Genomic DNA, 20,203 nt, shown 5'->3' with positions numbered 1-20,203 from the left:
TTCTGGTCACGATCCGCCAAGTAGGAGCGGAACCACTGCCAAGCAGTGCCTCCAACTCCCAACTCCGCGAGTCTCCCCAGAAGGATACCATGGTCGACCATGGTGGGCTCTCCTACCTTTTCAAGCGGACATTTCCAGGTCCAACCATCGCGTAATTCCGCTGGGCCAATGTCTGAAGTAATCATTCTGCTGGTGGGTATCCACAACTTCCCTCACCAAGGGGACACCGTTTCGGGACCCAACCAGAGTCCTAATCACCACGGATGCCAGTCTGTCCGGCTGGGGAGCCCATTGCAACTCCACCTTTGTCCAAGGCATGTGGTCAACCCAGGACCTAAGTCACAACATCAACTGGCTGGAGCTCAGAGCTGCTCATCTGGCTCTGAGACACTTCCAGCCACTATTCGCTCTACAACATGTCCTCATTCGGACGGACAATGTTTGCGTGAAATCTCACATCAACAGATGGGGGCACAAGGTCCAGGGCTCTGCAGGAGGAAACGACACGAATCTTCGACTGGGCCGAGTTCCACCTCCTGTCATTACGAGCAGAACACCTCAGCGGAACTCTAAACGTTACGGCCGATTGGCTCAGCAGGCAAAAGGTCCATCCGGGAGAATGGAAGCTTCATCCGGCTGTGTTCTCCCTTCTCCAGTGGCGGTTCGGCCCCCTCTCGCTGGATCTCTTCGCCTCCAGCCACAACTGCCAACTGCCTCGTTACTTCTCAAGGTACCTAGAGCCAACGGCGGAAGCAGTGGATGCTCTGACGACACCATGGCCAGACGGGCTCCTGTATGCCTTCCCGCCCATATCCCTTATAGGCAGGACATTGACAAAACTCCGACTCGAACGGACACGGATTTTACTCATAGCACCTTATTGGCCTCGCAGACCCTGGTTCTCGGACCTCCTCTCGATGTCAATGGCGGATCCTTGGACCCTCCCAATCAGGCCGGATCTTCTCTCCCAAGGTCCAGTTTGGCATCCGGACCCGAACTGGCTCAGCCTGACAGCCTGGCTTTTGAGCGGACACAGTTGAATACTGCTGGTCTTTCTCAAGGGGTCATAAACACTATTTTAGTGTCAAGGCGACCGTCAACTACTCGAATCAGAGTACTTGGCGTGCTTTTTCCAGCTGGTGCACTTCCAAAGGTTTTTCAGCACCCCAAGCCACTGTACAGCACGTTCTACAGTTCCTATACAGAGGCATGACATTGGGACTCAGACCGAACACCCTGCGTAGACACGCCTCCACCATCTCGTCAGTTCTGTCTGTCTCTTCATCGGCAGCACCCCTGGGCACTCGCCCGCTCATCAAACGCTTCTTAAGAGGAGCTACCCACCTCTCTCCAGCTGTACGTCACCATTTTCCATCCTGGAACCTCTCCAAAGTTTTGCAGGCGTTACAGTGACCTCCATTTGAGCCTCTTGCCTCAGTGCCTCTAAGACTGTTGTCTTTTAAAGTCCTTTTCCTCGTGGCTATCACTTCCGCGAGGCGGATTTCGGAGTTACAGGCCTTGTCATCGGCCCGTCATCTCTGCGTATTCCATAAGGACTCTGTAGTCCTGAGGCTGGATCCATCGTTCTGTCCTAAGGTCAACTCAATCTTCCACAGTAGCCAGGACATTGTACTTCCATCCTTTTGTCCAAAGCCGGTCCCTCCCCTCGAAAAGGCCTGGCATTTGCTGGATGTTAGGAGAGCGCTCAAAGTTTACCTCTCTCGCACCCAGGACATTCGACAGACAGACGCATTATTTGTATCCTTCCATCCGAGATCTTTGGGAAAAAAGGTGTCCAAATCCACTTTGTCCTGTTGGCTTCGAGCCTGTATTTCTCTTGCATATCAGTCACTTAATTTGCCAGTGCCGTCTAATATCACGGCTCATTCGACCAGGTCTGCTGCCACTACGGCGGCTTTCCTAACTAATGCTCCTCTTACAGACATATGCAGGGCGGCGGTATGGGCTACCCCTAACTCCTTTGTGAAGCATTATAAGATCGATCGCTATGCTTCAGCTGACGCCTCTTTCGGGAGACGTGTCCTGCAACACGTTATTTCTGATTTGTAACTCTCTAGGAATCCCTCCCTATTAGGGGGCTACATTGGTACATCCCAATCTGATGGCAGGCTACCTGTGGAAAATGGTCCCTTGGACCCACCTGAAGGGTGATTTTCACAGGTACGCCTGCCATCACGTCCCTCCCTTGTGTGGAATTTCTGGGGAAATTTGTTCAGTATTTTGTATATAGTTCAACCTATATGTCTCGTGCTCTGTCTGATTTTCTTTAGTTAAAACCTATTCTCATGTTGCAAGTTCTATGATATTTGCTATGTATATTCTTTGTTGCTGGGGCTTTTGCCCTTTGGTTACTTTCAGATTTACCACTTCGGACTCGTCATCATGAAGACTGGAGTGGGAGGGGCTCGAGCCCCAGGTTTTAACTCTAGTGCATTCTTGCCTTTGGACGCTAGATGGCAGTACTACCCAATCTGATGGCAGGTGTACCTGTGAAAATCACCCTTCAGGTGGGTCCAAGGGACCATTTTAAAGAGCTGGAGTACTTGCTGAAAGATCTCACTTGAGCCAGATGTATCAATATTTGTTCTAGGTTTTTGTTGTTTTGTATATTAGCTGATGTTTTACATAATTAACAGATAGTAGTGGAAAACATAATTCTGTCCAGTGGGCACAGCCTGACAGAACAGTCTTATTTAGGTTTGTACTTCATGTCCCCATTCTCATTTCCCATGTGTACAGCCTCACAGTTTGCACAGCAGGGAGAGGATGGCACAGTATCTTGGTTGCATTCTTCCTCTGCTTCCATTTTAGTTTCTCCATGAGCAAAATTTCTCTTGGGTTCCTTGAAAAATATTTGTGGAACTTGTCATTAAGTGATGCAAATGTTGTTCTTTAAAAAAAAGAAATCTATAGCAGAGCTCTGTTTTAGTAGAATTAAGTTGCTTCTCATTTTCATAAATATAGTAGATACAATCAGGATGGGTTTATTTAAATGAAGGCAGTTGATACAATCAGCTATTTAAATTGGCAAAAGAAGCTGATTTAAATCAAGTTTCTCATTGATACTTCATATGTTTCCTAATCAATGCTGGAAACCTGCCCACTAAAACCTTTTTAATTTACAACTGTGTATTATTTACACTGCTGTTTCATTCTTATAATCAAGCCTTGCACCTCTTTAGTCATACTGTATGTATGCTTGCTTTCCTTAATAGAGGGAATATCTTTAAATTGTTCCCATTTAGGGACATTTATTGTTCCCATTTATGACCAACACTCATGAGAAGTTTGCATGGTTAACTGCAGAATCCTATTTATTCAAAAAGCAGTTCCCTTGACTTCAGTGGGACTTTCTCATAAGCAAGTTGGTATAGTACTGCAGCTTAAGTATGGGACTATAGGAACCTGCACACTGCACAATTTACCTGAGGATGATGGATGACATTCCTGAAGGGGTTGCCGCCTCCTACTGAAAGGAACAGGCAGGGTCCATTAAAGCCTTTTGCCTCTTCTCCAGGGGGAGGAGTCATCCCTCTCACCAGACCACCCGGCCTGGCAGCTGGTGATCATTGGATCCTCTTGTTCTCTCGAGGAGCTGCCTTTTTTGGTCTTGCGCCTTTCCTGTCACGTATTCCTCTCCCTCTTTGGTGTTACTACACTTTTTGTTGTATACAGAGTGCACTTTTTTACCTCAGTACATGCGTCTTTTGTCCTGCGTCTGTTTCCATGTGTGTCTTGTGTCTTTTTTATTCCTTTTCCCGTTTTCTCCTTGTAGTCTGGGGGGAGTGTCATGTTGTTGCAAGGAGAGTTTTGCCTTCATCAGAGTTTCCTGGAGGCAACTCTTCTCTCAGCTCCTGAAGTGCGTGGAGCTTGGCAGGTCCTTTGATTTTTCAGTGGAAGAATTGGGATCTGCACCGGACATTTCCCCTGGTCTTTGAGTGGGCTTTGAACTGCCAGGCAGGGCGGTCTGGTGAAAGGGATGACTCCTCCTCCTGGAGACGAGGCAAAAGACTTTAATGGACCCTGCCTGTTCCTTCCAGTAGGAGGCGTCATCCATCATGCTCAGGTAAACATGATTGACAAAATGATTACAAGTGTGAGCACTTTAAGATGTCACAGAAGTAGCAGGTGTTTTTTCTTTTTGTTGTCCTGAAGCACTATCCAAATTTTCAACACTATGCAGCTTCCATATTTCTATATATATTTATTAAGACTTGGTAATCGGGCACCAAAAATGTTAATGCAAATCCATTTCTGTCTTGTTAGTTGCATTTGAGCCTTTCCTTGGGCTCTGGTGGGGAAGCATCTGATAAGGGCAAGGGAGAAATGATAGCAATCCATTCTGTGAATCTGCTGTTGAAGAGCATTGGGGCCACTCTTACAGATGTGGATGATCTTATATTCAAGTAAGTGGATCAAACAAGCTTTCATCTCTTAAGTTCTCTTTCTGGATTCTTGTTAGGCACTGAGGGTAAACATTTGCAATACTAGTCATTGTTAACCATCCTGTCACTACACATGTAGTTGTTTCTGGAAACTTCGTTGAACAGGATTCAATAGCCATAGGAAGAGATCATAGGCAATTTCATAGTTCACGTAGTTTTTCAGCTGCATAAATGGAGATTGTGGATGCTCATGGAAGTGGCTAAGAGTACCTGCTGTGAAGTCAGCTGTCCAAATCACATCCCAGCCCTGAACTTGCTATCATAGGCAACTTGCACTTCCTTAGCTTCTGCCCTGCATTTTTAACAAAGGGACAATGCCAGTCAGCTTTACAGGGTTATTGTGTAGATTATTGAAATGATGTGTGTGAAGCTCTTTAAGAAGAAGAGACACTACAAATATTAAAGGAGTTTCAGAAGTTCTCAGCACTGGAAAATGGAAAACCATTATGCTCCATGATATCGATTTGATGCTTTGTTTCAGGCTTGCTTTCTTTGAAATCAAGTATCAGTTTTACAAAAGAGATGAATTAATGTGGAAAGTCATTGGGCATTACAGAGATCAGGTAAGTTTCACTTTTTTGTGTCATTTTCTCCCCTGTATTTCCAGTGGAACTTCCTTGTATTTGAGCAGTATGCTGCATCATTCTATATGCATTCATAAAGCCTGAAGCTTGACCATCTTCGCCCAGTAGGCAGTGTGAAATTGCAGTTCCTAAGTAAGAGGCCCCATACAACTTTGTGTTGTAAACATGGTCTATGGTACTGCTGTTAAGCTACCATTAAATATGGTTTGTTTTTGACATGTACGTAAATTCTTACCAATTAAAATAAACACAGCTTAAGCTAAGACTTAATGATTTGTGGTGTGTGTGTGTTTTTCTCTTAGTTCCTGAAGCAGATGTATGTTCTTGTGCTGGGTTTAGATGTCCTGGGTAATCCCTTTGGCTTGATCCGAGGCCTTTCAGAAGGGGTGGAAGCTTTCTTCTATGAACCTTTCCAGGTATGATGTTATTTATCACATAGGTTGTTGGTTCACAGAATTTCTGCTTAAACACTTGGATATTGCAGTTTGAACAGTAGGAAAGGATTCTTAAACTGATTACTTCTTCCAAAACATGTTTATTTAATAGAACTGTTTTAGGAAAAAAGAGCTATATGTGTACTGGCTGCTCCTTCTGACCAACTGATCAGTGACATTGCCAGTTCTCTGAAAGTGTTCATAGAATCATAGAATAGTAGAGTTGGAAGGGGCCTACAAGGCCATCAAGTCCAACCCCCTGCTCAATGCAGGAATCCAAATCAAAGCATTCCCGACAGGTGCCTGTCCAGCTTCTTCTTGGCTGCCTCCAGTGTCGGAGAGCCCACCACCTCCCTAGGTCATTGGTTCCATTGTCGTATGGCTCTAACAGTTAGACTCTAACCCCATAACAGTTGCGTCAGTAGAGCTTGATCAAGGCAGGAATCATGAACACAGCATCCGTCTGTGTATGTTTCCTCATATGGCTTCTTGTATTCCAGCTAGGAGGCATGTGGCTATTTTAAGTGATACTGGTTTTAGTACAGATGGGGAACCTTTGGCCCTCCAGATGTTGCTGAGCTACAGCTCCCATCATCCCTTGCCATTGGCCATGTTTGCTGGGGCTGATGGAAGTTGTAAATCAGCAACATCTGGAGGGTCAAAGGTTCCCCACACCTATTTTAGTATCAAGTGATCTCTTTCAAAAGTGGCTGTGTTGTTGTTTTTTTTAAAAAAACAAAAGACCTTATAATTGTTTTCTAGGGAGCTGTTCAAGGACCAGAAGAGTTTGCTGAAGGTTTAGTGATTGGTGTAAAAAGTCTACTTGGCCACACAGTGGGTATGTTGAGCACTTCACAATTTCCACTGTATTATACATGCACAACTTAACTGTTCATGCAAGAGCTGACTATGTACAATTCTTACTGATTCATTCAAGATTTGATCTGGAGATTCTGCCAGTATTTAAATTGCAGTGGCTCAGCATAATAGTTTAAGCCTTCTTGTGCTTCACTATTTCTGAGACAGCATTGGAGCCCCATAACTTTCTTCTACTTGGCTGATAGGTGGAGCAGCAGGTGTGGTGTCTCGGATAACTGGTTCTGTTGGGAAAGGTTTGGCTGCTATCACTATGGATAAAGAGTACCAGCAGAAGAGAAGAGAGGAAATGGGCCGTCAACCTAAAGATTTTGGAGACAGTCTTGCCAAAGGAGGGAAAGGCTTTCTACGTGTATGTTTACTTTTTGGACTTCTGTGTGAGAGTAAAAATTGATTGATTAATCTGAAGAACAATTTTTTCTGTCATTAAATTGATCCATGTTGAAGATGCATATTGGGCTTTTTTGTTTTTGTTTCTCATGCTGGTTAGTGAGGGAAAAACAACATCAGGCAACCTACTCCTAACAGGAAAAAATGAAGTATTAATTTTATGTAGTAACATGTTGTTTTGATCAAGCTTCACATTGTGGGTCAAAATGTTCCTGAACATCTTAGTGTTGGGTGTATGTATGTGTGAAGCAGTATTACGGACTAAGACTCTATGTGGAAGTTAGAAAAGAGACAGTTGTTGCTGATCCATACGACTTTCTTTTTTGCTTCCTTGTGATATGTTCTTAAAGAAGACATGTGAGACGATGCAATTTTGTTGCCCTTCCGCCATCAGCCAGTGGTGTGAGGTGAAAGCATCATAGGAATAAGGTCACAAGAAGTTACAAGGAAGAGAAACTGAGAGAGCAACAGCAGTTCTGTCTTTCTTGTAATATTTGCTTAGACTTTCAGAGGATATGTGAAATACTTTGTTAAATTTTCTCTCTACTTTCTTGACTGGGATAAATACACTGTCTTAATTACCAGGAACATACTGTGGATCCTGTTTCGGAGTGGAAACTTAGAAGCAATTTTAGCAATTAGCAATTCTGATCACATTCTTGGTGAAATAATGGGAAGCTTCGGGTTGTTTTTCACCAAGGAGTTGGATATGGTGAACATCAATGCTCTGCAAAACTTAGCCAGACCTCCAGCTTACCTGCATGCAAATAATGTTTGATGGCACAAATTCTTGTCCTTGGACCTACCAGCAGCAGTCAAGATTTTGTAAATGCATAATGAAGCACTTGTTTAGCCCCTTGTACTGAGCTAGACAACTGCACAAGAAAACTAGACTAGTGTCCGGTTCAGAGCGGGAACCACGAGTTGGAGACAAGGGTGCAAGGAACTCTTGCTTTATTAACGTAATGGATACATCAAAGGCTGAGCGCCTCATAGAGAAGACCCTATGCTAACTCACGACAAGTCCCTAACTACCCTCTAGACATGCTCTGCAACGTGTGATGAAAGTTGACTCAGCGCCCCCTTCACAGTGCGGCAGTCTTAAATAGGAGAGGTCTTGGAGCGTAACCTCTCACTCCTTCGCACACGCGCCCTCTGCCCTGTCCGCTTCTCCCTGCGTCGTGAGCGCGGTGAAGGGGGGCGAGTCTCCACGGGCTCATCTGACAGAACAGGGTCCTCATCTGCAGGCGGGGAAGCAGAGGGCTGGGAAGCGTCGGGCATCTCTAGGATACTGCTTGGCATAGGAGGAGTTACTGCTCTTTCGGAATCCTCCCCTAACAGCTCCATGGGGGTGCTTGATGGCTGAGCGCTGTCCCATTGAGGGGCAGGGCCATCCGTGGGAGGTGGTGGGGTGGCTAGCTCGCTCTCTTTCTCAAGGTGTGGGCTAGACTCAACAACAGCTGGATTGTCCATGCCTGCTGACGGCTGAGGTGCCTGCAACTCATGCCTTCCCTCCTTGGTCCTCGGGAGAGAGGCTGGGCTCAACACCCCTGGGCTCAACAACTAGGTGGTCTGATGCTGAGTACTCTTCTGCTTCAGAGTCACTTGATCATCATCTGTCATGTAGTGCTGTGTTGGGTTCCTTGCTTTGGTGCATCTGTTCTCTGTGATGCTTGGGTTGGTCTGGGGTGAGCTAGCTTTTGGCTACCCTTCTTGCAGCAAGATTAGAGCAGGTTAAGTGGTCTTCTGGGCCCTTCTGTGGATTGAACAGATCTGTGTTAACTGATCTGTTCATTCCTATAAAGTATATGTAGCCTCCGTATCAATTGAACTTTGAAGATATTGTTTCAGTGTTAATTTCTATATAATGATGGACACAATCTTAAAAAAAATAATACTACATTATACATTGGGAGGTGCACACTTCATCACCATAATTCCTGGTTGGGTGAGTTTGAACAGGCCCCGAGAGAATATTTTGAATACTGAGGTCCAAAGCTTGAAAATGGAGTACCAGAAGATTATGGATGAAATTAATTAGAACCTTTTTGATTTTGACTTTCTCTTTTTTTTCAGGGGGTTGTAGGTGGAGTGGCTGGGATAGTTATAAAACCTGTAGAAGGTAAGTTAACAGGAGTACCCTTCTGACCTAACTATGAATGGTGAGGTCATAGTCTTCAGAATTGCTAAATATTTTTTTAAATGCCATTTTACTCAAATTAAGCCTAACAAAATTCTAATAATATTACAATGGCCAATATTTTGTCCTGAGCCAAAATTTAACATATAGCTATATTTACAAAATTGTCAATAGACTGAGCCACTTTGTTTTTCTGTACTGGCAACTATTAACTATTTTTTTTATTAAAATGCTGTTTCAACTGCCATGTGACCCAGTTCTATGCTCTTCTGATCTTTGTATTTTAATGTTTTTACTTTTGAACTTATGTACATGGCTTTGAGAAGATTATCCCCCCTTTGACTTAGCAGTATAGAAATGTGCATGTATGTATGTGTGTATATATATGTAAGTTGCAAACAGGAAATGGCATTAGAGATAAACAGGTATGCAGGAAAGAAAAATAAAAATGCTTTGCTCAAGGTCAAAGAGATGCCTCTTCAAACTCCATCAGTATGAGGAATCTTGCTTAGGATGTAATTACGAGTGAGTAGTAGTAAGGCTACTACTACTTTATGTGTTTTGATGGCTGGGAGCACCAGTGTTTGACTGCAGCAAAAGAGTGATGTTTCTTCCTCCTGCAGCACAAGATCCGTTCTCTGTCTTCTAGGCAAAAAGCTAATTGCTGAGGAAGGAGATGGCTGGGAATTTGGGCACATGGCAGAAGCTGTATGATGGGCAGACCTTGGAAAAGTTACTTTTTTTGAACTACAACTCCCATCAACCCAATCCAGTGGCCATGCTGGCTGGGGCTGATGGGAGTTGTAGTTCAAAAAAGTAACTTTTCCAAGCTCTGATGATGGGAATTGGAGGCAGTTCCCACAGAGTTCAGTGCTGCTTACTTCCTAGCAAGAGTGTTTAGGACTGCAGGTTTAGTTTTTTCTGACTTCTCTGTGTTGCCTAATATTCTTTCTAAAAGTCCAGCATGGAAGGATTTGAAGTCTGCTTCTGGAATTCAGTAACTAGATTTGTTAAGCATTCACTGAGTGCAATGGAGTGTGATGCTGTTGAGATAGTGATGTTCTCCCAAACATGTAAAATAACCTCAGGTGGGAGTTCAACTCCACCTTGTGGTTGAAGGCAGAAAAGACCCTGTTCAATCTTACAGTCTTCTGTTCCCCCCTTACACAGTGATCAGTCCTTTTTGCCTTCACCAAGTGTGGTTTGGTTCATGCTGTCTGATCACCTTCTGCTGGATCAGGCCTGCTATTTTAAGAGTTATTTCAGTGTGTTTTCTCCTACCATTAGTCTCTGCTAATTCCTGGTGCTTAGCTTCTTCATTCATCCATATGTTTTCCTCAAAAAACAAAACCCTTTGTGTCTGCTTGTTTCTCAGTCTTTTCTTCCTGTGGTGTATCTACTACTGCCTTTTCATCTTCTTCCTCCCTTCAGTGAAGAAGAGCCCACAGCAGGATTATTTTTTTTACCTCAGAAATTTCTGTTCTGACTACAGGCTTCATCATCAACGCACACACCCTCAGCATCTCCCCCCCCCCCATATTCAGCTGGCCTTGTTGTTCTTCGTTGTCCTTCCTCTGCTTGTACTGTTCTGTATTACCCATCCCGCTGTCCCTGTAAGCTCATCAGCAAGCACAATCAGTCCCGCTCTCAGGCTATGGAAAATCTAAAGAAAAATCAGTGGTTCCCACCAAAAAAGTCTAGACCTCTGCTGCCACCTCTGCTTCCTGCCATAACAACTTTGTCAGCAGCTTCTACGCAACAGAGCCCTTTACTAGTGGCAGTTAGTGTCAACCTCTCTTCTCTGAGGCCAGAGGGTGTCTTGGTGCTTTTGATATCTGTGGGCAGGGAGACTATGGAAGCACTCTCAGATTTTATCACGCCATAAGACCCTTCAGCACAGCGGGTCTGCGGCAACAGCAGGAGATTATAAACAGAGCCTTGTCATTCTCCCTTCCTGCTGAGAGGAATCATCTTGAAGGAGAGGGGTGCTTTGACAGTTATGTCTGGCACTGGGGAAGGATCACAGCATTTAATACACAGATCCCTCAGAGCTGAGGAGCAGCTCTCTGGTGGGGGGGGGGTGAGTCATCAGCAGCTCTTAGGTCCATTTTTTTCTTAGTCTTCTCCTGAGGACTTCAGGGGCTTTCAGGATCCATCCAGGGCTCAGCCGTCCTTCACCCTCATGTCTAGTAGGACCATAATTCCCAGCTTACTTCATCAGCTGGGTTGCCCCATGTTTCCCTCACATTCATCATCTTCATTAATTGGTTAGCCTCCAGCAGCTCAATTGTATCTATCAACTGACATGGTTCAACGTTTAAAGAAGTTTGGTTAGCTGATCTTTTTAAGGATTTGGCTGCTATGTTTCAAATCAGGCCTCATGCCTTGCAGCTGGCTCCTGACCCTCATGCTGTACGTACGGGGTAGGCAAGAGGCATGCAGTCTAACTAGACCAGAAAGGGCCCTCTAGACAGAACTGAAGATACAGATTACAATTTAATTATTTTGGACAAGGAAGAACGAATCGGTATCCGTCCAAGTATGAGGCTTCTAATTGCCTCTTCCAGGATTCCTATTATCTTATCTTGCTGTGCAAGATGATGGAGGCTCTACATCTGAATTCCAAGGAGAAACCTCCTGCTCCATCCTCAGCCAGGGTGGCAGGAGTATGCCCTGATCCTCCACTGAAGTACAGAGTTGCTTCTGTCACTGTTTTCCAAAGGCAACAAATCTTAGTTTGATACACCCTGGCCTTGCAAGTCTTATTTTCACAGCTAACAAGTATCATGCTCTAGAGCAGCCTTTCCCAACCGGTGTGCCTCCAGATGTTGTTGGACCACAACTCCCGTCTTTCCTGACCATTGGCAATGCTGGCTGAGGCTGATGGAGTTGTGGTCCAACAACAGCTGGAGGCACACTGGTTGGGAAAGGCTGCTCTAGAGCAGTATCTGATGGATCAACTAATCTTGCTGATGAGCACATCTCAGGGCTAGTGAGTCCTGTGAATGCAAAAGTTTTGGATGCACAACTAAAGGGCACTGTGGAACAAAAGATGGATCTAGGTTTGAGGTGAGTTCACAACGCTAGTGCCTTGTCATTGTGGGGGGCTGCTTCAGCTTTAGTCTTTGCAAGGAACTCCTTGTTCTGGTTAAGAGGCTTGTTGGATGGTCCACAAGATCTGGCTAAGGTCCACAAATCTCTCTTGAAAATCTCCCACGCTGTAGCCTTCATGGCTGATGCTTCCATGGATGCAATGCAAATTTCCACTAGAGCCCTGGCAGCGGACCCCTTGTTTATGTCACTGGGAAGCCGATGTAATGGCTTCGCATCAACCTGTCCTCTGTTCCTTACATCAGTGGCAAGCGACACGGAGAAGATTCTGCTGGAGTCAAAAAAGAAAGGAAAATGTTGTCTTCTTCTGATAGATGTCCCTTTCATAGGTCATTCCATCCTTGCCCGACCAACCAGTCATTTTGAGTCCCAAACCAGCTGGAAGAGGTCGAGATATTCAGTCTGCCTGCCCCTTCTGGTGTAGCCAACATCTAGCAACAGGAGCTGGCAACAGTACTCTGGCAAATTCAGATAAGACACCCAGTTACAAGGTGACAGCACCAGTTCTGACATCGACACCCCTCCTATTGGAGGTCTCCTACAGCTCTTCTCGGGCGTGACACAAAATCACTTCAGGGTGCTGCAGACTATGAGATAGGGCATTGTTCCCTCCCCAGAGGTTTCTTCCTTCCCCTCTTTCCACTACTCCGGAAAAGAGAGCCAGGGTTCAGGATGCCATTCAGCATCTGCTTCAAATCTCTGCCATAGAACCAGTTCTTTCTGGGAAAATATTCTCAGGCATCTATTCCATTTTCGTTCCTGTGGCTCCTTCTCAGGCATCTGTTCCATTTTCTTTACTGTGGCTCCTTCAAGGCAGTGCTGGACCTGAAACATCTAAACAAGTTCATTTGAAATCACAAGTTCTGGATGAAGATGCTTCTGCCTATTGAGGAGGCCCTGGAAAGGGAGATTTCCTCTTGTCAATTTCAGTGATGGATATTTACATATTCCTATTTTGTGCCCACACAGGCGTTATCTGAGGTTTGTAATCAACGGCCTCAACTTCCAGTACAAGGCCATGTCCTTCAGCCTGTCATTGGCCCCCAGGTTGTTCAAGAAAATAATAATACCCTGGTGGTCCACCTCAGTCTGCAAGAGTTTCATGTTTATCCCCTCTGGACAACCTCTTGATTCAGTCTTCTGAGGGTCTGGGAGGTTCTACACATCAAGTTGACATATCTCAAGACCATGGGTTTCTGACAGTCAACTGTATCTGCTTCAGCAGGTTCTGCACCTAGGGGCTGTGATAGACACGGAGACAGAGTCATGTCACTTTCTCCAGAATGAGCCTCCAAGAGTTGACTAGGGGTCTGTCTATCCTCTCTATCAGTGGATCTCACGAAAATTGCTGTCCTCTTGGTCTGAGCAATTCAGGTAATTCCTTGGGTAGGACTTCAGACCCACCCTCTTCAATGGGTCTTGCTACCCTTTCAGAGCAACACTGCAGTCAGACATCACCTTCAGATTTCTCCACCATTTGCAGTTCATCGGTCTTTGGTCTGGTGGTCACAGAAGGCCATCCTGCAAAGGGAGTTCAACTTAGAGATCCTCCCAGGGTGATTGTAACATCAGATTGGAACGGCAGACCAGTCTCATCATCTCTCCTTCTTCATTGGATGGAGATCCATCTAGAGTCCCTTGTGATGCACCATCTAACAGATGAGGAAAATGATCATGCGGATGTCCTGTTGGAAATAAGTTCACCACAGAAAGTGGAGACAGCATCTAGACATTTTCAAGGAACTCATGGGCATCTTCAGAAGAGTGCAAGTGGATCTGTTTACTTCTCCCTTGCAACCATCAAGTAAAAAGGTTTTTTTTCCCTCTCCTGCTACAAGGTTCCCTCAGTGGAAGCCGTAAACTCTCTTATCTTTCTGTGGACACAGTGGCTGTTGTGAGCATTTTCTCCTATGCTGCTTTTTTCCAGATTCCTCAAGAAGATCCAAGATGAGAGGAAGAGAGTTCTTCTAATGGCTTCATATTGGCCACAGAGACATTGGTTCTCGAGATACTCAGTCTAGCAATGTCTGTGCTATGGCAGCTATCTCTCAGAGAGGATGTGTTATCCCAGTACAGGGACATCTGTAGCGTTTGGACCAATCTGGCAGAACCGGAGACTAAAGCGGGTCTCTCACCATCAGTAGTTGATACCATGATGGTTTCCAGACATTATTCCACTATATATGCCTTTATGAAAGTACATGGAAGGTGATTATCTGCTTGGTGCTGTAAGGAGCAATTAGCAGGTGTTAATGAGGTGTCCTTCAAGACAGGCTGACTATAGGGCTCGGACCCAACACTTTTCAGTGACAAACTTCTGCTCTGTCCTCTGTTTTTTCCACAACTCCAGAGAAACCACTGGATTCTCACCCATTCCTGAAGCATTTCCTGTGAGAAGCCACTGTCTCAGCAACTCAAACCCAGCATTGCTTCCTTACCTGGGATTCACACAAGGCTTTGATTGCTTTTCAGAAGCCTCCTTTTGAGCCTCTGTCCCTTTGTCTACTTTCTTTCAAAGTTCTTTTTCTCATTGCTATCCCTTCTGCCCAGAAGATTACAGAGCTCAATGCTCTGTCGGCGGACAAACACTTCTGTACCTTTCTCAAGGACAGGTTGATCCTCCATATTATTTCTTATTTCCATCTTAAGCACCTTTCTCCCTTTCACTTGGAATAAGAGCTCATTCTACCCTCTTTATGTCCTTCACTTGTCTATCTGAAAAAAGAAGTCTGGCACTCATTAGATGTACGTAGGTTTACATCTCAAGAATGAAGCCCTTTTTGCCAAACTGATGCTGATTGTCCTTTCACCCATCTTCTGTGGGAAGAAGTGTCCACCTCCACTCTGTCTAGGTGGCTTAAAACCTGCATGGCATTGGCTTATGGTTCCTTGAGTCTCACTCTTCCATCTAAGATTCTGGCGCACTTCGCCAGGGTGGTGGCTACTTCAGCCTTTTTCCTTAATGCTGCTCTTCAGGAGGTTTGCAGGGCAGCCACATAGGCTAGTCCTAACATGTTCATTAAGTATTATAAGATAGATGCCTATGCCTTGGTCAAGGCAGCCTTTGGGTGAAGGGTACTGGAGCATGTTCTCCCAGGCCAGTAGTCAGCCCATTCTCACTTTTAAGTTTACCCACCCTACATGGGTCAGCTTTGGTATGTCCCACCAACATAGATATGGTCTTACCATGAAACGGTCTTCTAGGTGCATGTAAAGATGATCTCAGGGCCTCTCTTGTGTGCTGGGCTGCTTGATCCTGTTCTTGTTTACTATTCTGTGGCAGAGAGTGCTTTTTGTCTGTTTTTGAAGTCACTGTTCCTATATATGTCTTTGTAAGGGGAAACTAGAAGACTGCAAAATCAAACAGTGCTTTTTCTGCCTTCAACCACAAGATGGAGCTCAAGTCCTGCCTGAGGTCATCTTTACATGCACATAGAAGACCATTCCACTGTAAGAGCAAATGTCTATTTTAAGTAGAAAACCATTATTATTATTTATTTATTTATTTAAAATATTTCTATCCCGCCCTTCTACCCTACAATAGGGCACTCAGGGCGGCTACAATAAAAATGCATACATACATAATAAAATACACAATAAAAACACAGAACATTACAGTAGATTAAAATGCATAAAATGCATTATGCACATACATACATAAAATGCAACCAAGCACCTTGCTGGTGAATTAACTGCCTTATATGTGTACCTGCATCTTGGAACTCTGGCCTTCTACAAGAAAATACAATTCTGTTTTATATTTTTATGCTGACAGGTGCCAAAAAGGAAGGTGCGGCTGGCTTCTTCAAAGGGATCGGGAAGGGGCTTGTCGGCGCAGTGGCCCGTCCAACAGGAGGCATCGTAGACATGGCAAGCAGTACATTCCAGGGCATCCAGAGGTACAAGTGATGGGGACTGCTCTGATTTGCTGTCTTATGGTCTGTCTTTTTGAAAGCATCCTTATAAATAATAATATAATGTATCCAAGATCCAAAGAATCAGACTAAACTAAGGACCAGTATGCACTCTCTCATCTGGGGGACAGTTGTGCATGGGGTACATTCACCTTGCCTGATTTGGATTAGTTCCCCCCCCCCATCTTGTCCTGTGCATGTATGGTAGCTTGTCGTCTCCTGCCAGCAGCTATTTCGTACATGCTTAAACCAGAGAAGACCAGGTTCATTGACAAAAACACTGCTTTTAAAAAACAAAACAAAATTTATATACCACTTGATTGTAATAAAACCTCTAAGCGGTTTACAAAATAAATTATGAATATAAACAGTTAAAAACAAGTAATTAAAATATATTAAAAATAATTAAATTAAAAGTAAGCTAAAATAGAGATTGTAGGCTTAATGTCTACAAAATCACTCAGGGGATGAGAGGCCTGGGTCCTGTTGTAGTATTATGCTCAGGATTGTCCCATCTTGAGCTTCCGATGTGCTTCTGTTCAACTAGTTCTCCTGGTCCTCTCCTTTTATCCTGCAGCTCTTAATCCTAGCCAGCTAGTCCATCAGAGCTCTGGACTCATATGGACTCTAACTGTTAGAACCATACAATGGAACCAATTACCTAGAGAGGTAGTAGGCTCTCTGACACTGGAGGCACTCAAGAGGCAGCTGGACAGCCATCTGTTGGGAATGCTTTGATTTGGATTCCTGCATTGAGCAGGGGGTTGGACTTGATGGCCTTATAGGCCCCTTCCAACTCTACTGTTCTATGATTCTATGAAGCCACCTTAGCTATCAAGTTGTGGAAGAGGGGCCAGGAGAGCTCAGCTTTTGTACTTAAGCCCATTCTTCTCTGTAAAAGCATACACAAACTTTGGCACATCACACTAAAATAGCATCTGGGGGTGACTGTCAGTACACGTGGGAATGTTTAGAGAGATCAAGTTTTTCCGTGTTCTGTTTTGTGAAAATTGGATCTTTAATATGTAGTATAACTTCAGCAGAGAGGAAGAAAATGCCACATTTGTTGCATTTATTTATTTAGTATCCCACTACAAAGTGGTGCTTAAGGTGGCTAACAGCAATAAAATGCAAAATAAAATACAAAATAACTATCATAACATAAAACTATTCACAGAACACACAGCAGATAGATCAATAAAACTGATAAGGTCAACAACCATTGAAAATAATTTCAGCAAAATTACAGTGGCTAGCCCTACTGGCAGAAACTCTTGAGAGATGGGGCTAGGCAGACCTCCCTTGGGAAGTAGTTCCATAGCCTGAGAACAGCCACTGAGAAGGCCTTCTCTCAAGTTCCCGCCAACTATGGTTCATATGTTGATGGGACAGAAAGAAGAGCCACTCCTAAATATTTTAAAACCTGGGCAGGCTCATATTTTATTTATTTTTGTTACGATACGGTCTTTCAGATAATTTAGTCCCAAGTCAGGTAAGGGCTTAACCAGCACTATGAATTGTATTATGTGCCGCCCTGTTTGAAAACTCTGCTACTAGTGGTAATTTGATTTCAGGGTGGCAAATTCTCCTTTAGTATTTCCATTGCCTTGAAAGCTTTAACTGATTCTTCTAGTGTTCAACTTGCATGGGAAACAGTATACAGTCTTGAAAACTGTTTAAGCTGACAACTTAAATGATAAAAATTAAAATGAATGTAGGGCATAGAAAATGGAAATCTGCATTGTTCATAATGATATTTGACAGGGTGGCAGAATCGACTGAAGAAGTATCAAATCTCCGCCCTCCACGTCTCATACGTGAAGATGGCATCATTCGCCCCTATGATAGGGGTGAAGCTGAGGCGTTTGACTTATTTGAGGTATGCTTTGATATATTGGCTTTAAACATAGAAAACTGTGATAAATGTATTTGAAGTATTCACATATTTTGCAATAGGCATTGCCCAACTAGATGTTGTGGTAGAAATTTTACCTGCAAATGCAAGGAATTGTTTTGTTTTCAAAAGGTATTTTGTCAGACTTATTCCACACCTAAATTATTGTTTCTGTCTCTGGATTTTGTATATATAATATTCTAGCCATGCCCAGGTAGGTGTGATCTATTCCTTCTTGTGCTTTACCATAGAGCTTGACCATCCATGAAGAGTTCTGTTTGTGTGGCAAAATACATTTTAAAATTCTGCATTATTGTCTTGAGAAAAGAATCCTTATACCTCACAGAGGATTCATGTTTTCCCCAGGTAGCATGCCATTAGGTGGGTTGTAGCACCACCTAGCATCCAAAGGCAGGAATGCAGAGGAATCAAGTCTTGGACTGCTCCTTCAGGTCCCTGCTCCAGTCCATCCCTGCCTTTGTCCAAGGCAAATCTCTTCAGCTTAGTGTTGCTCTTTTGCTCTTATTCAACTTTAGTCATGAGTTTGTGTCTGAGAGAGATTGTCTGCATGTGTGAGCTAGTTGGATGAGTGTGTGACTGTCTGGTTCTGAGGTCTGTGGCAGCTCCTGCCCCATTCCACCTTCCTCCTTTGTTCCTGGGGGTAGGCTGTTGTCTGCCCCTTCCCTCCATTCACCCTTCCATCCTCCACCCAGTTGTGAGCCCCAGCAGTTCTCATTCCTCTTTCCTCTCATTCTCTGTTCCCCGCAGGGCTTTCGGCTGCAGCCTCATCCGTTGTCCCCTCCTTCCCCTCAGCAGGGTTAGTGGTGGTAGCCCTGGTTCCTTAGTGGGGCCCAGGCTGTGCTACTAGTTTCCCAAAGCTCGTAAAGGTGGCTTCTCTTCCCTCTGAAGGACTTTTGGCTGCAGTTCTTCATGCTTTCCCTCCTTAAGGGTTTGCGTCAGTGGCCCTTTCTCAGCTAAAGGTCACAGCAGTAGCTTCTCTCCCCCTGAAGGTCTTGCTGTGAAGCAGCCTACTGATGTCTGCGGAGACAATCTTGGTATTCCCATCTGACTGTGTCCACCACAAATAGCCGCCTTTTTCGGCTGCCTGTCACCATTTTGTGTGAGTCATGTTCTTTCTCCCACCGCCATTTTGTTCTCAGTTTTCCTACGTTTTTCCTCCAATTCCTTATTGTTGATTGTGATCTTCCATTTTTCTTACTCTCCCCTTACCATGTCGGACAGGGTTAGAGTAGTTTAAAATCTACATTTTCATTATTTTTAATTGTTGTTTCATTGTTAAAAAAATTCAAAGCAATTTTGAATGGATTTTCTCTGCAGCCTTACCACACCAATCTACTGTGTGTGTGTCTTCTGGCTACCTTTTCCACCACTGCACCCCTTGTCCAGTGCATGTGTTGCTATTTGAATACTGCACCCCTCTACTGTATGTGAGTATATCATGGAGGCTCCAGCTACTTCAGCAGATCTTGTAATCCAGCCTGGTGTCATGGACAACCTTCTCAGTCTGTGCCTTCTTCCACATATGCCTCCAAATTTTCCCTCAAGCATAAAGCTTCTAAGCAGGGGGTTACAAAAACTGCCTCCAAATCTAGGCATTCCACAAAACAGCTGGATGCCAGGCGGTCCCACTGTGAATTGTATTATGTGCCACACTATTTGAAAACCCTGTAATTTGATCTTCAGCTCCAAGGTGTTCATGTCTACCCATACCTGGATGACCTGCTGGTCCAAGCAGGCAACTCTGTTCAGGCAGCAGCCCACGTGCACCCCACCCTGCAGCTCTGAAGGACCACAGCTTTTGGTAAACCTGGATAAGAGCCATCTTTCCCCAAATCAATGACTCCAACATTTGAGGGCCATATTGGACACAGCATGAGCCATGATTTATCCGTCTCCGGAGCGAATCACATTAATCAGAGACACGGTGTGGTTCCTTGATGCATCACCAAGCAGCCGATGTTATGATTCTTGCAGAAACACTGGATATGTTTTTGTCGACGATCCAAATTGTTCCTTGGGCTTGCTGCCATACAAGTCTACTTCAAGAGGCACTACTGCCGTTTCACCTGGACATTGCCAACTCCAGACATAGAAGGATCTGTCTTTCTCGCTTCCTCAGGTCTTCTTTCTGGTGGTGGAGGTCAACCTGAAATCTTCAGAAGGGCTCCCCATTCCAGGAGCCAGTCAGGACCTTGATCATGATGGATGCCAGCTTAATTGGCTGGGGGGCTGATTGCCGTTCCCAATTTGTTCAGGGCACTTGGTCTGCAGCCAAGGAGGTTCGCAGCATTAACTGATTGAAGTTGAGGGCACTCTGTCTCACTCTATTTCATTTTTGTCAAATGTTTCAGTTATCCCATGTCATGATCCGGA

At 44.5% G+C, this 20,203-nt stretch overlaps 1 protein-coding gene across 2 annotated transcripts in view; it reads left to right on the top strand.

The window, feature by feature from the left end:
• VPS13C (vacuolar protein sorting 13 homolog C) overlaps window positions 1-20,203 on the top strand; it is a 225,398-nt gene that overhangs the window by 192,951 nt on the left and 12,244 nt on the right. For both annotated transcript variants that reach the window (XM_061595881.1, XM_061595880.1), the window contains exons 72-79: window positions 4,288-4,427; window positions 4,948-5,029; window positions 5,353-5,466; window positions 6,247-6,322; window positions 6,549-6,712; window positions 8,827-8,872; window positions 15,777-15,900; window positions 17,680-17,794. In XM_061595881.1, coding sequence (XP_061451865.1) covers window positions 4,288-4,427; window positions 4,948-5,029; window positions 5,353-5,466; window positions 6,247-6,322; window positions 6,549-6,712; window positions 8,827-8,872; window positions 15,777-15,900; window positions 17,680-17,794 — 861 coding nt within the window. The remainder of the gene's footprint in view (window positions 1-4,287; window positions 4,428-4,947; window positions 5,030-5,352; window positions 5,467-6,246; window positions 6,323-6,548; window positions 6,713-8,826; window positions 8,873-15,776; window positions 15,901-17,679; window positions 17,795-20,203) is intronic.

This window comes from Rhineura floridana, chromosome 14, assembly GCF_030035675.1.
Source record: "Rhineura floridana isolate rRhiFlo1 chromosome 14, rRhiFlo1.hap2, whole genome shotgun sequence".
NCBI lineage: Eukaryota > Metazoa > Chordata > Lepidosauria > Squamata > Rhineuridae > Rhineura > Rhineura floridana.
The sequence above is the reverse complement of the archived record's forward strand: the minus strand, read 5'-3'. Positions and strand labels throughout refer to the sequence as shown.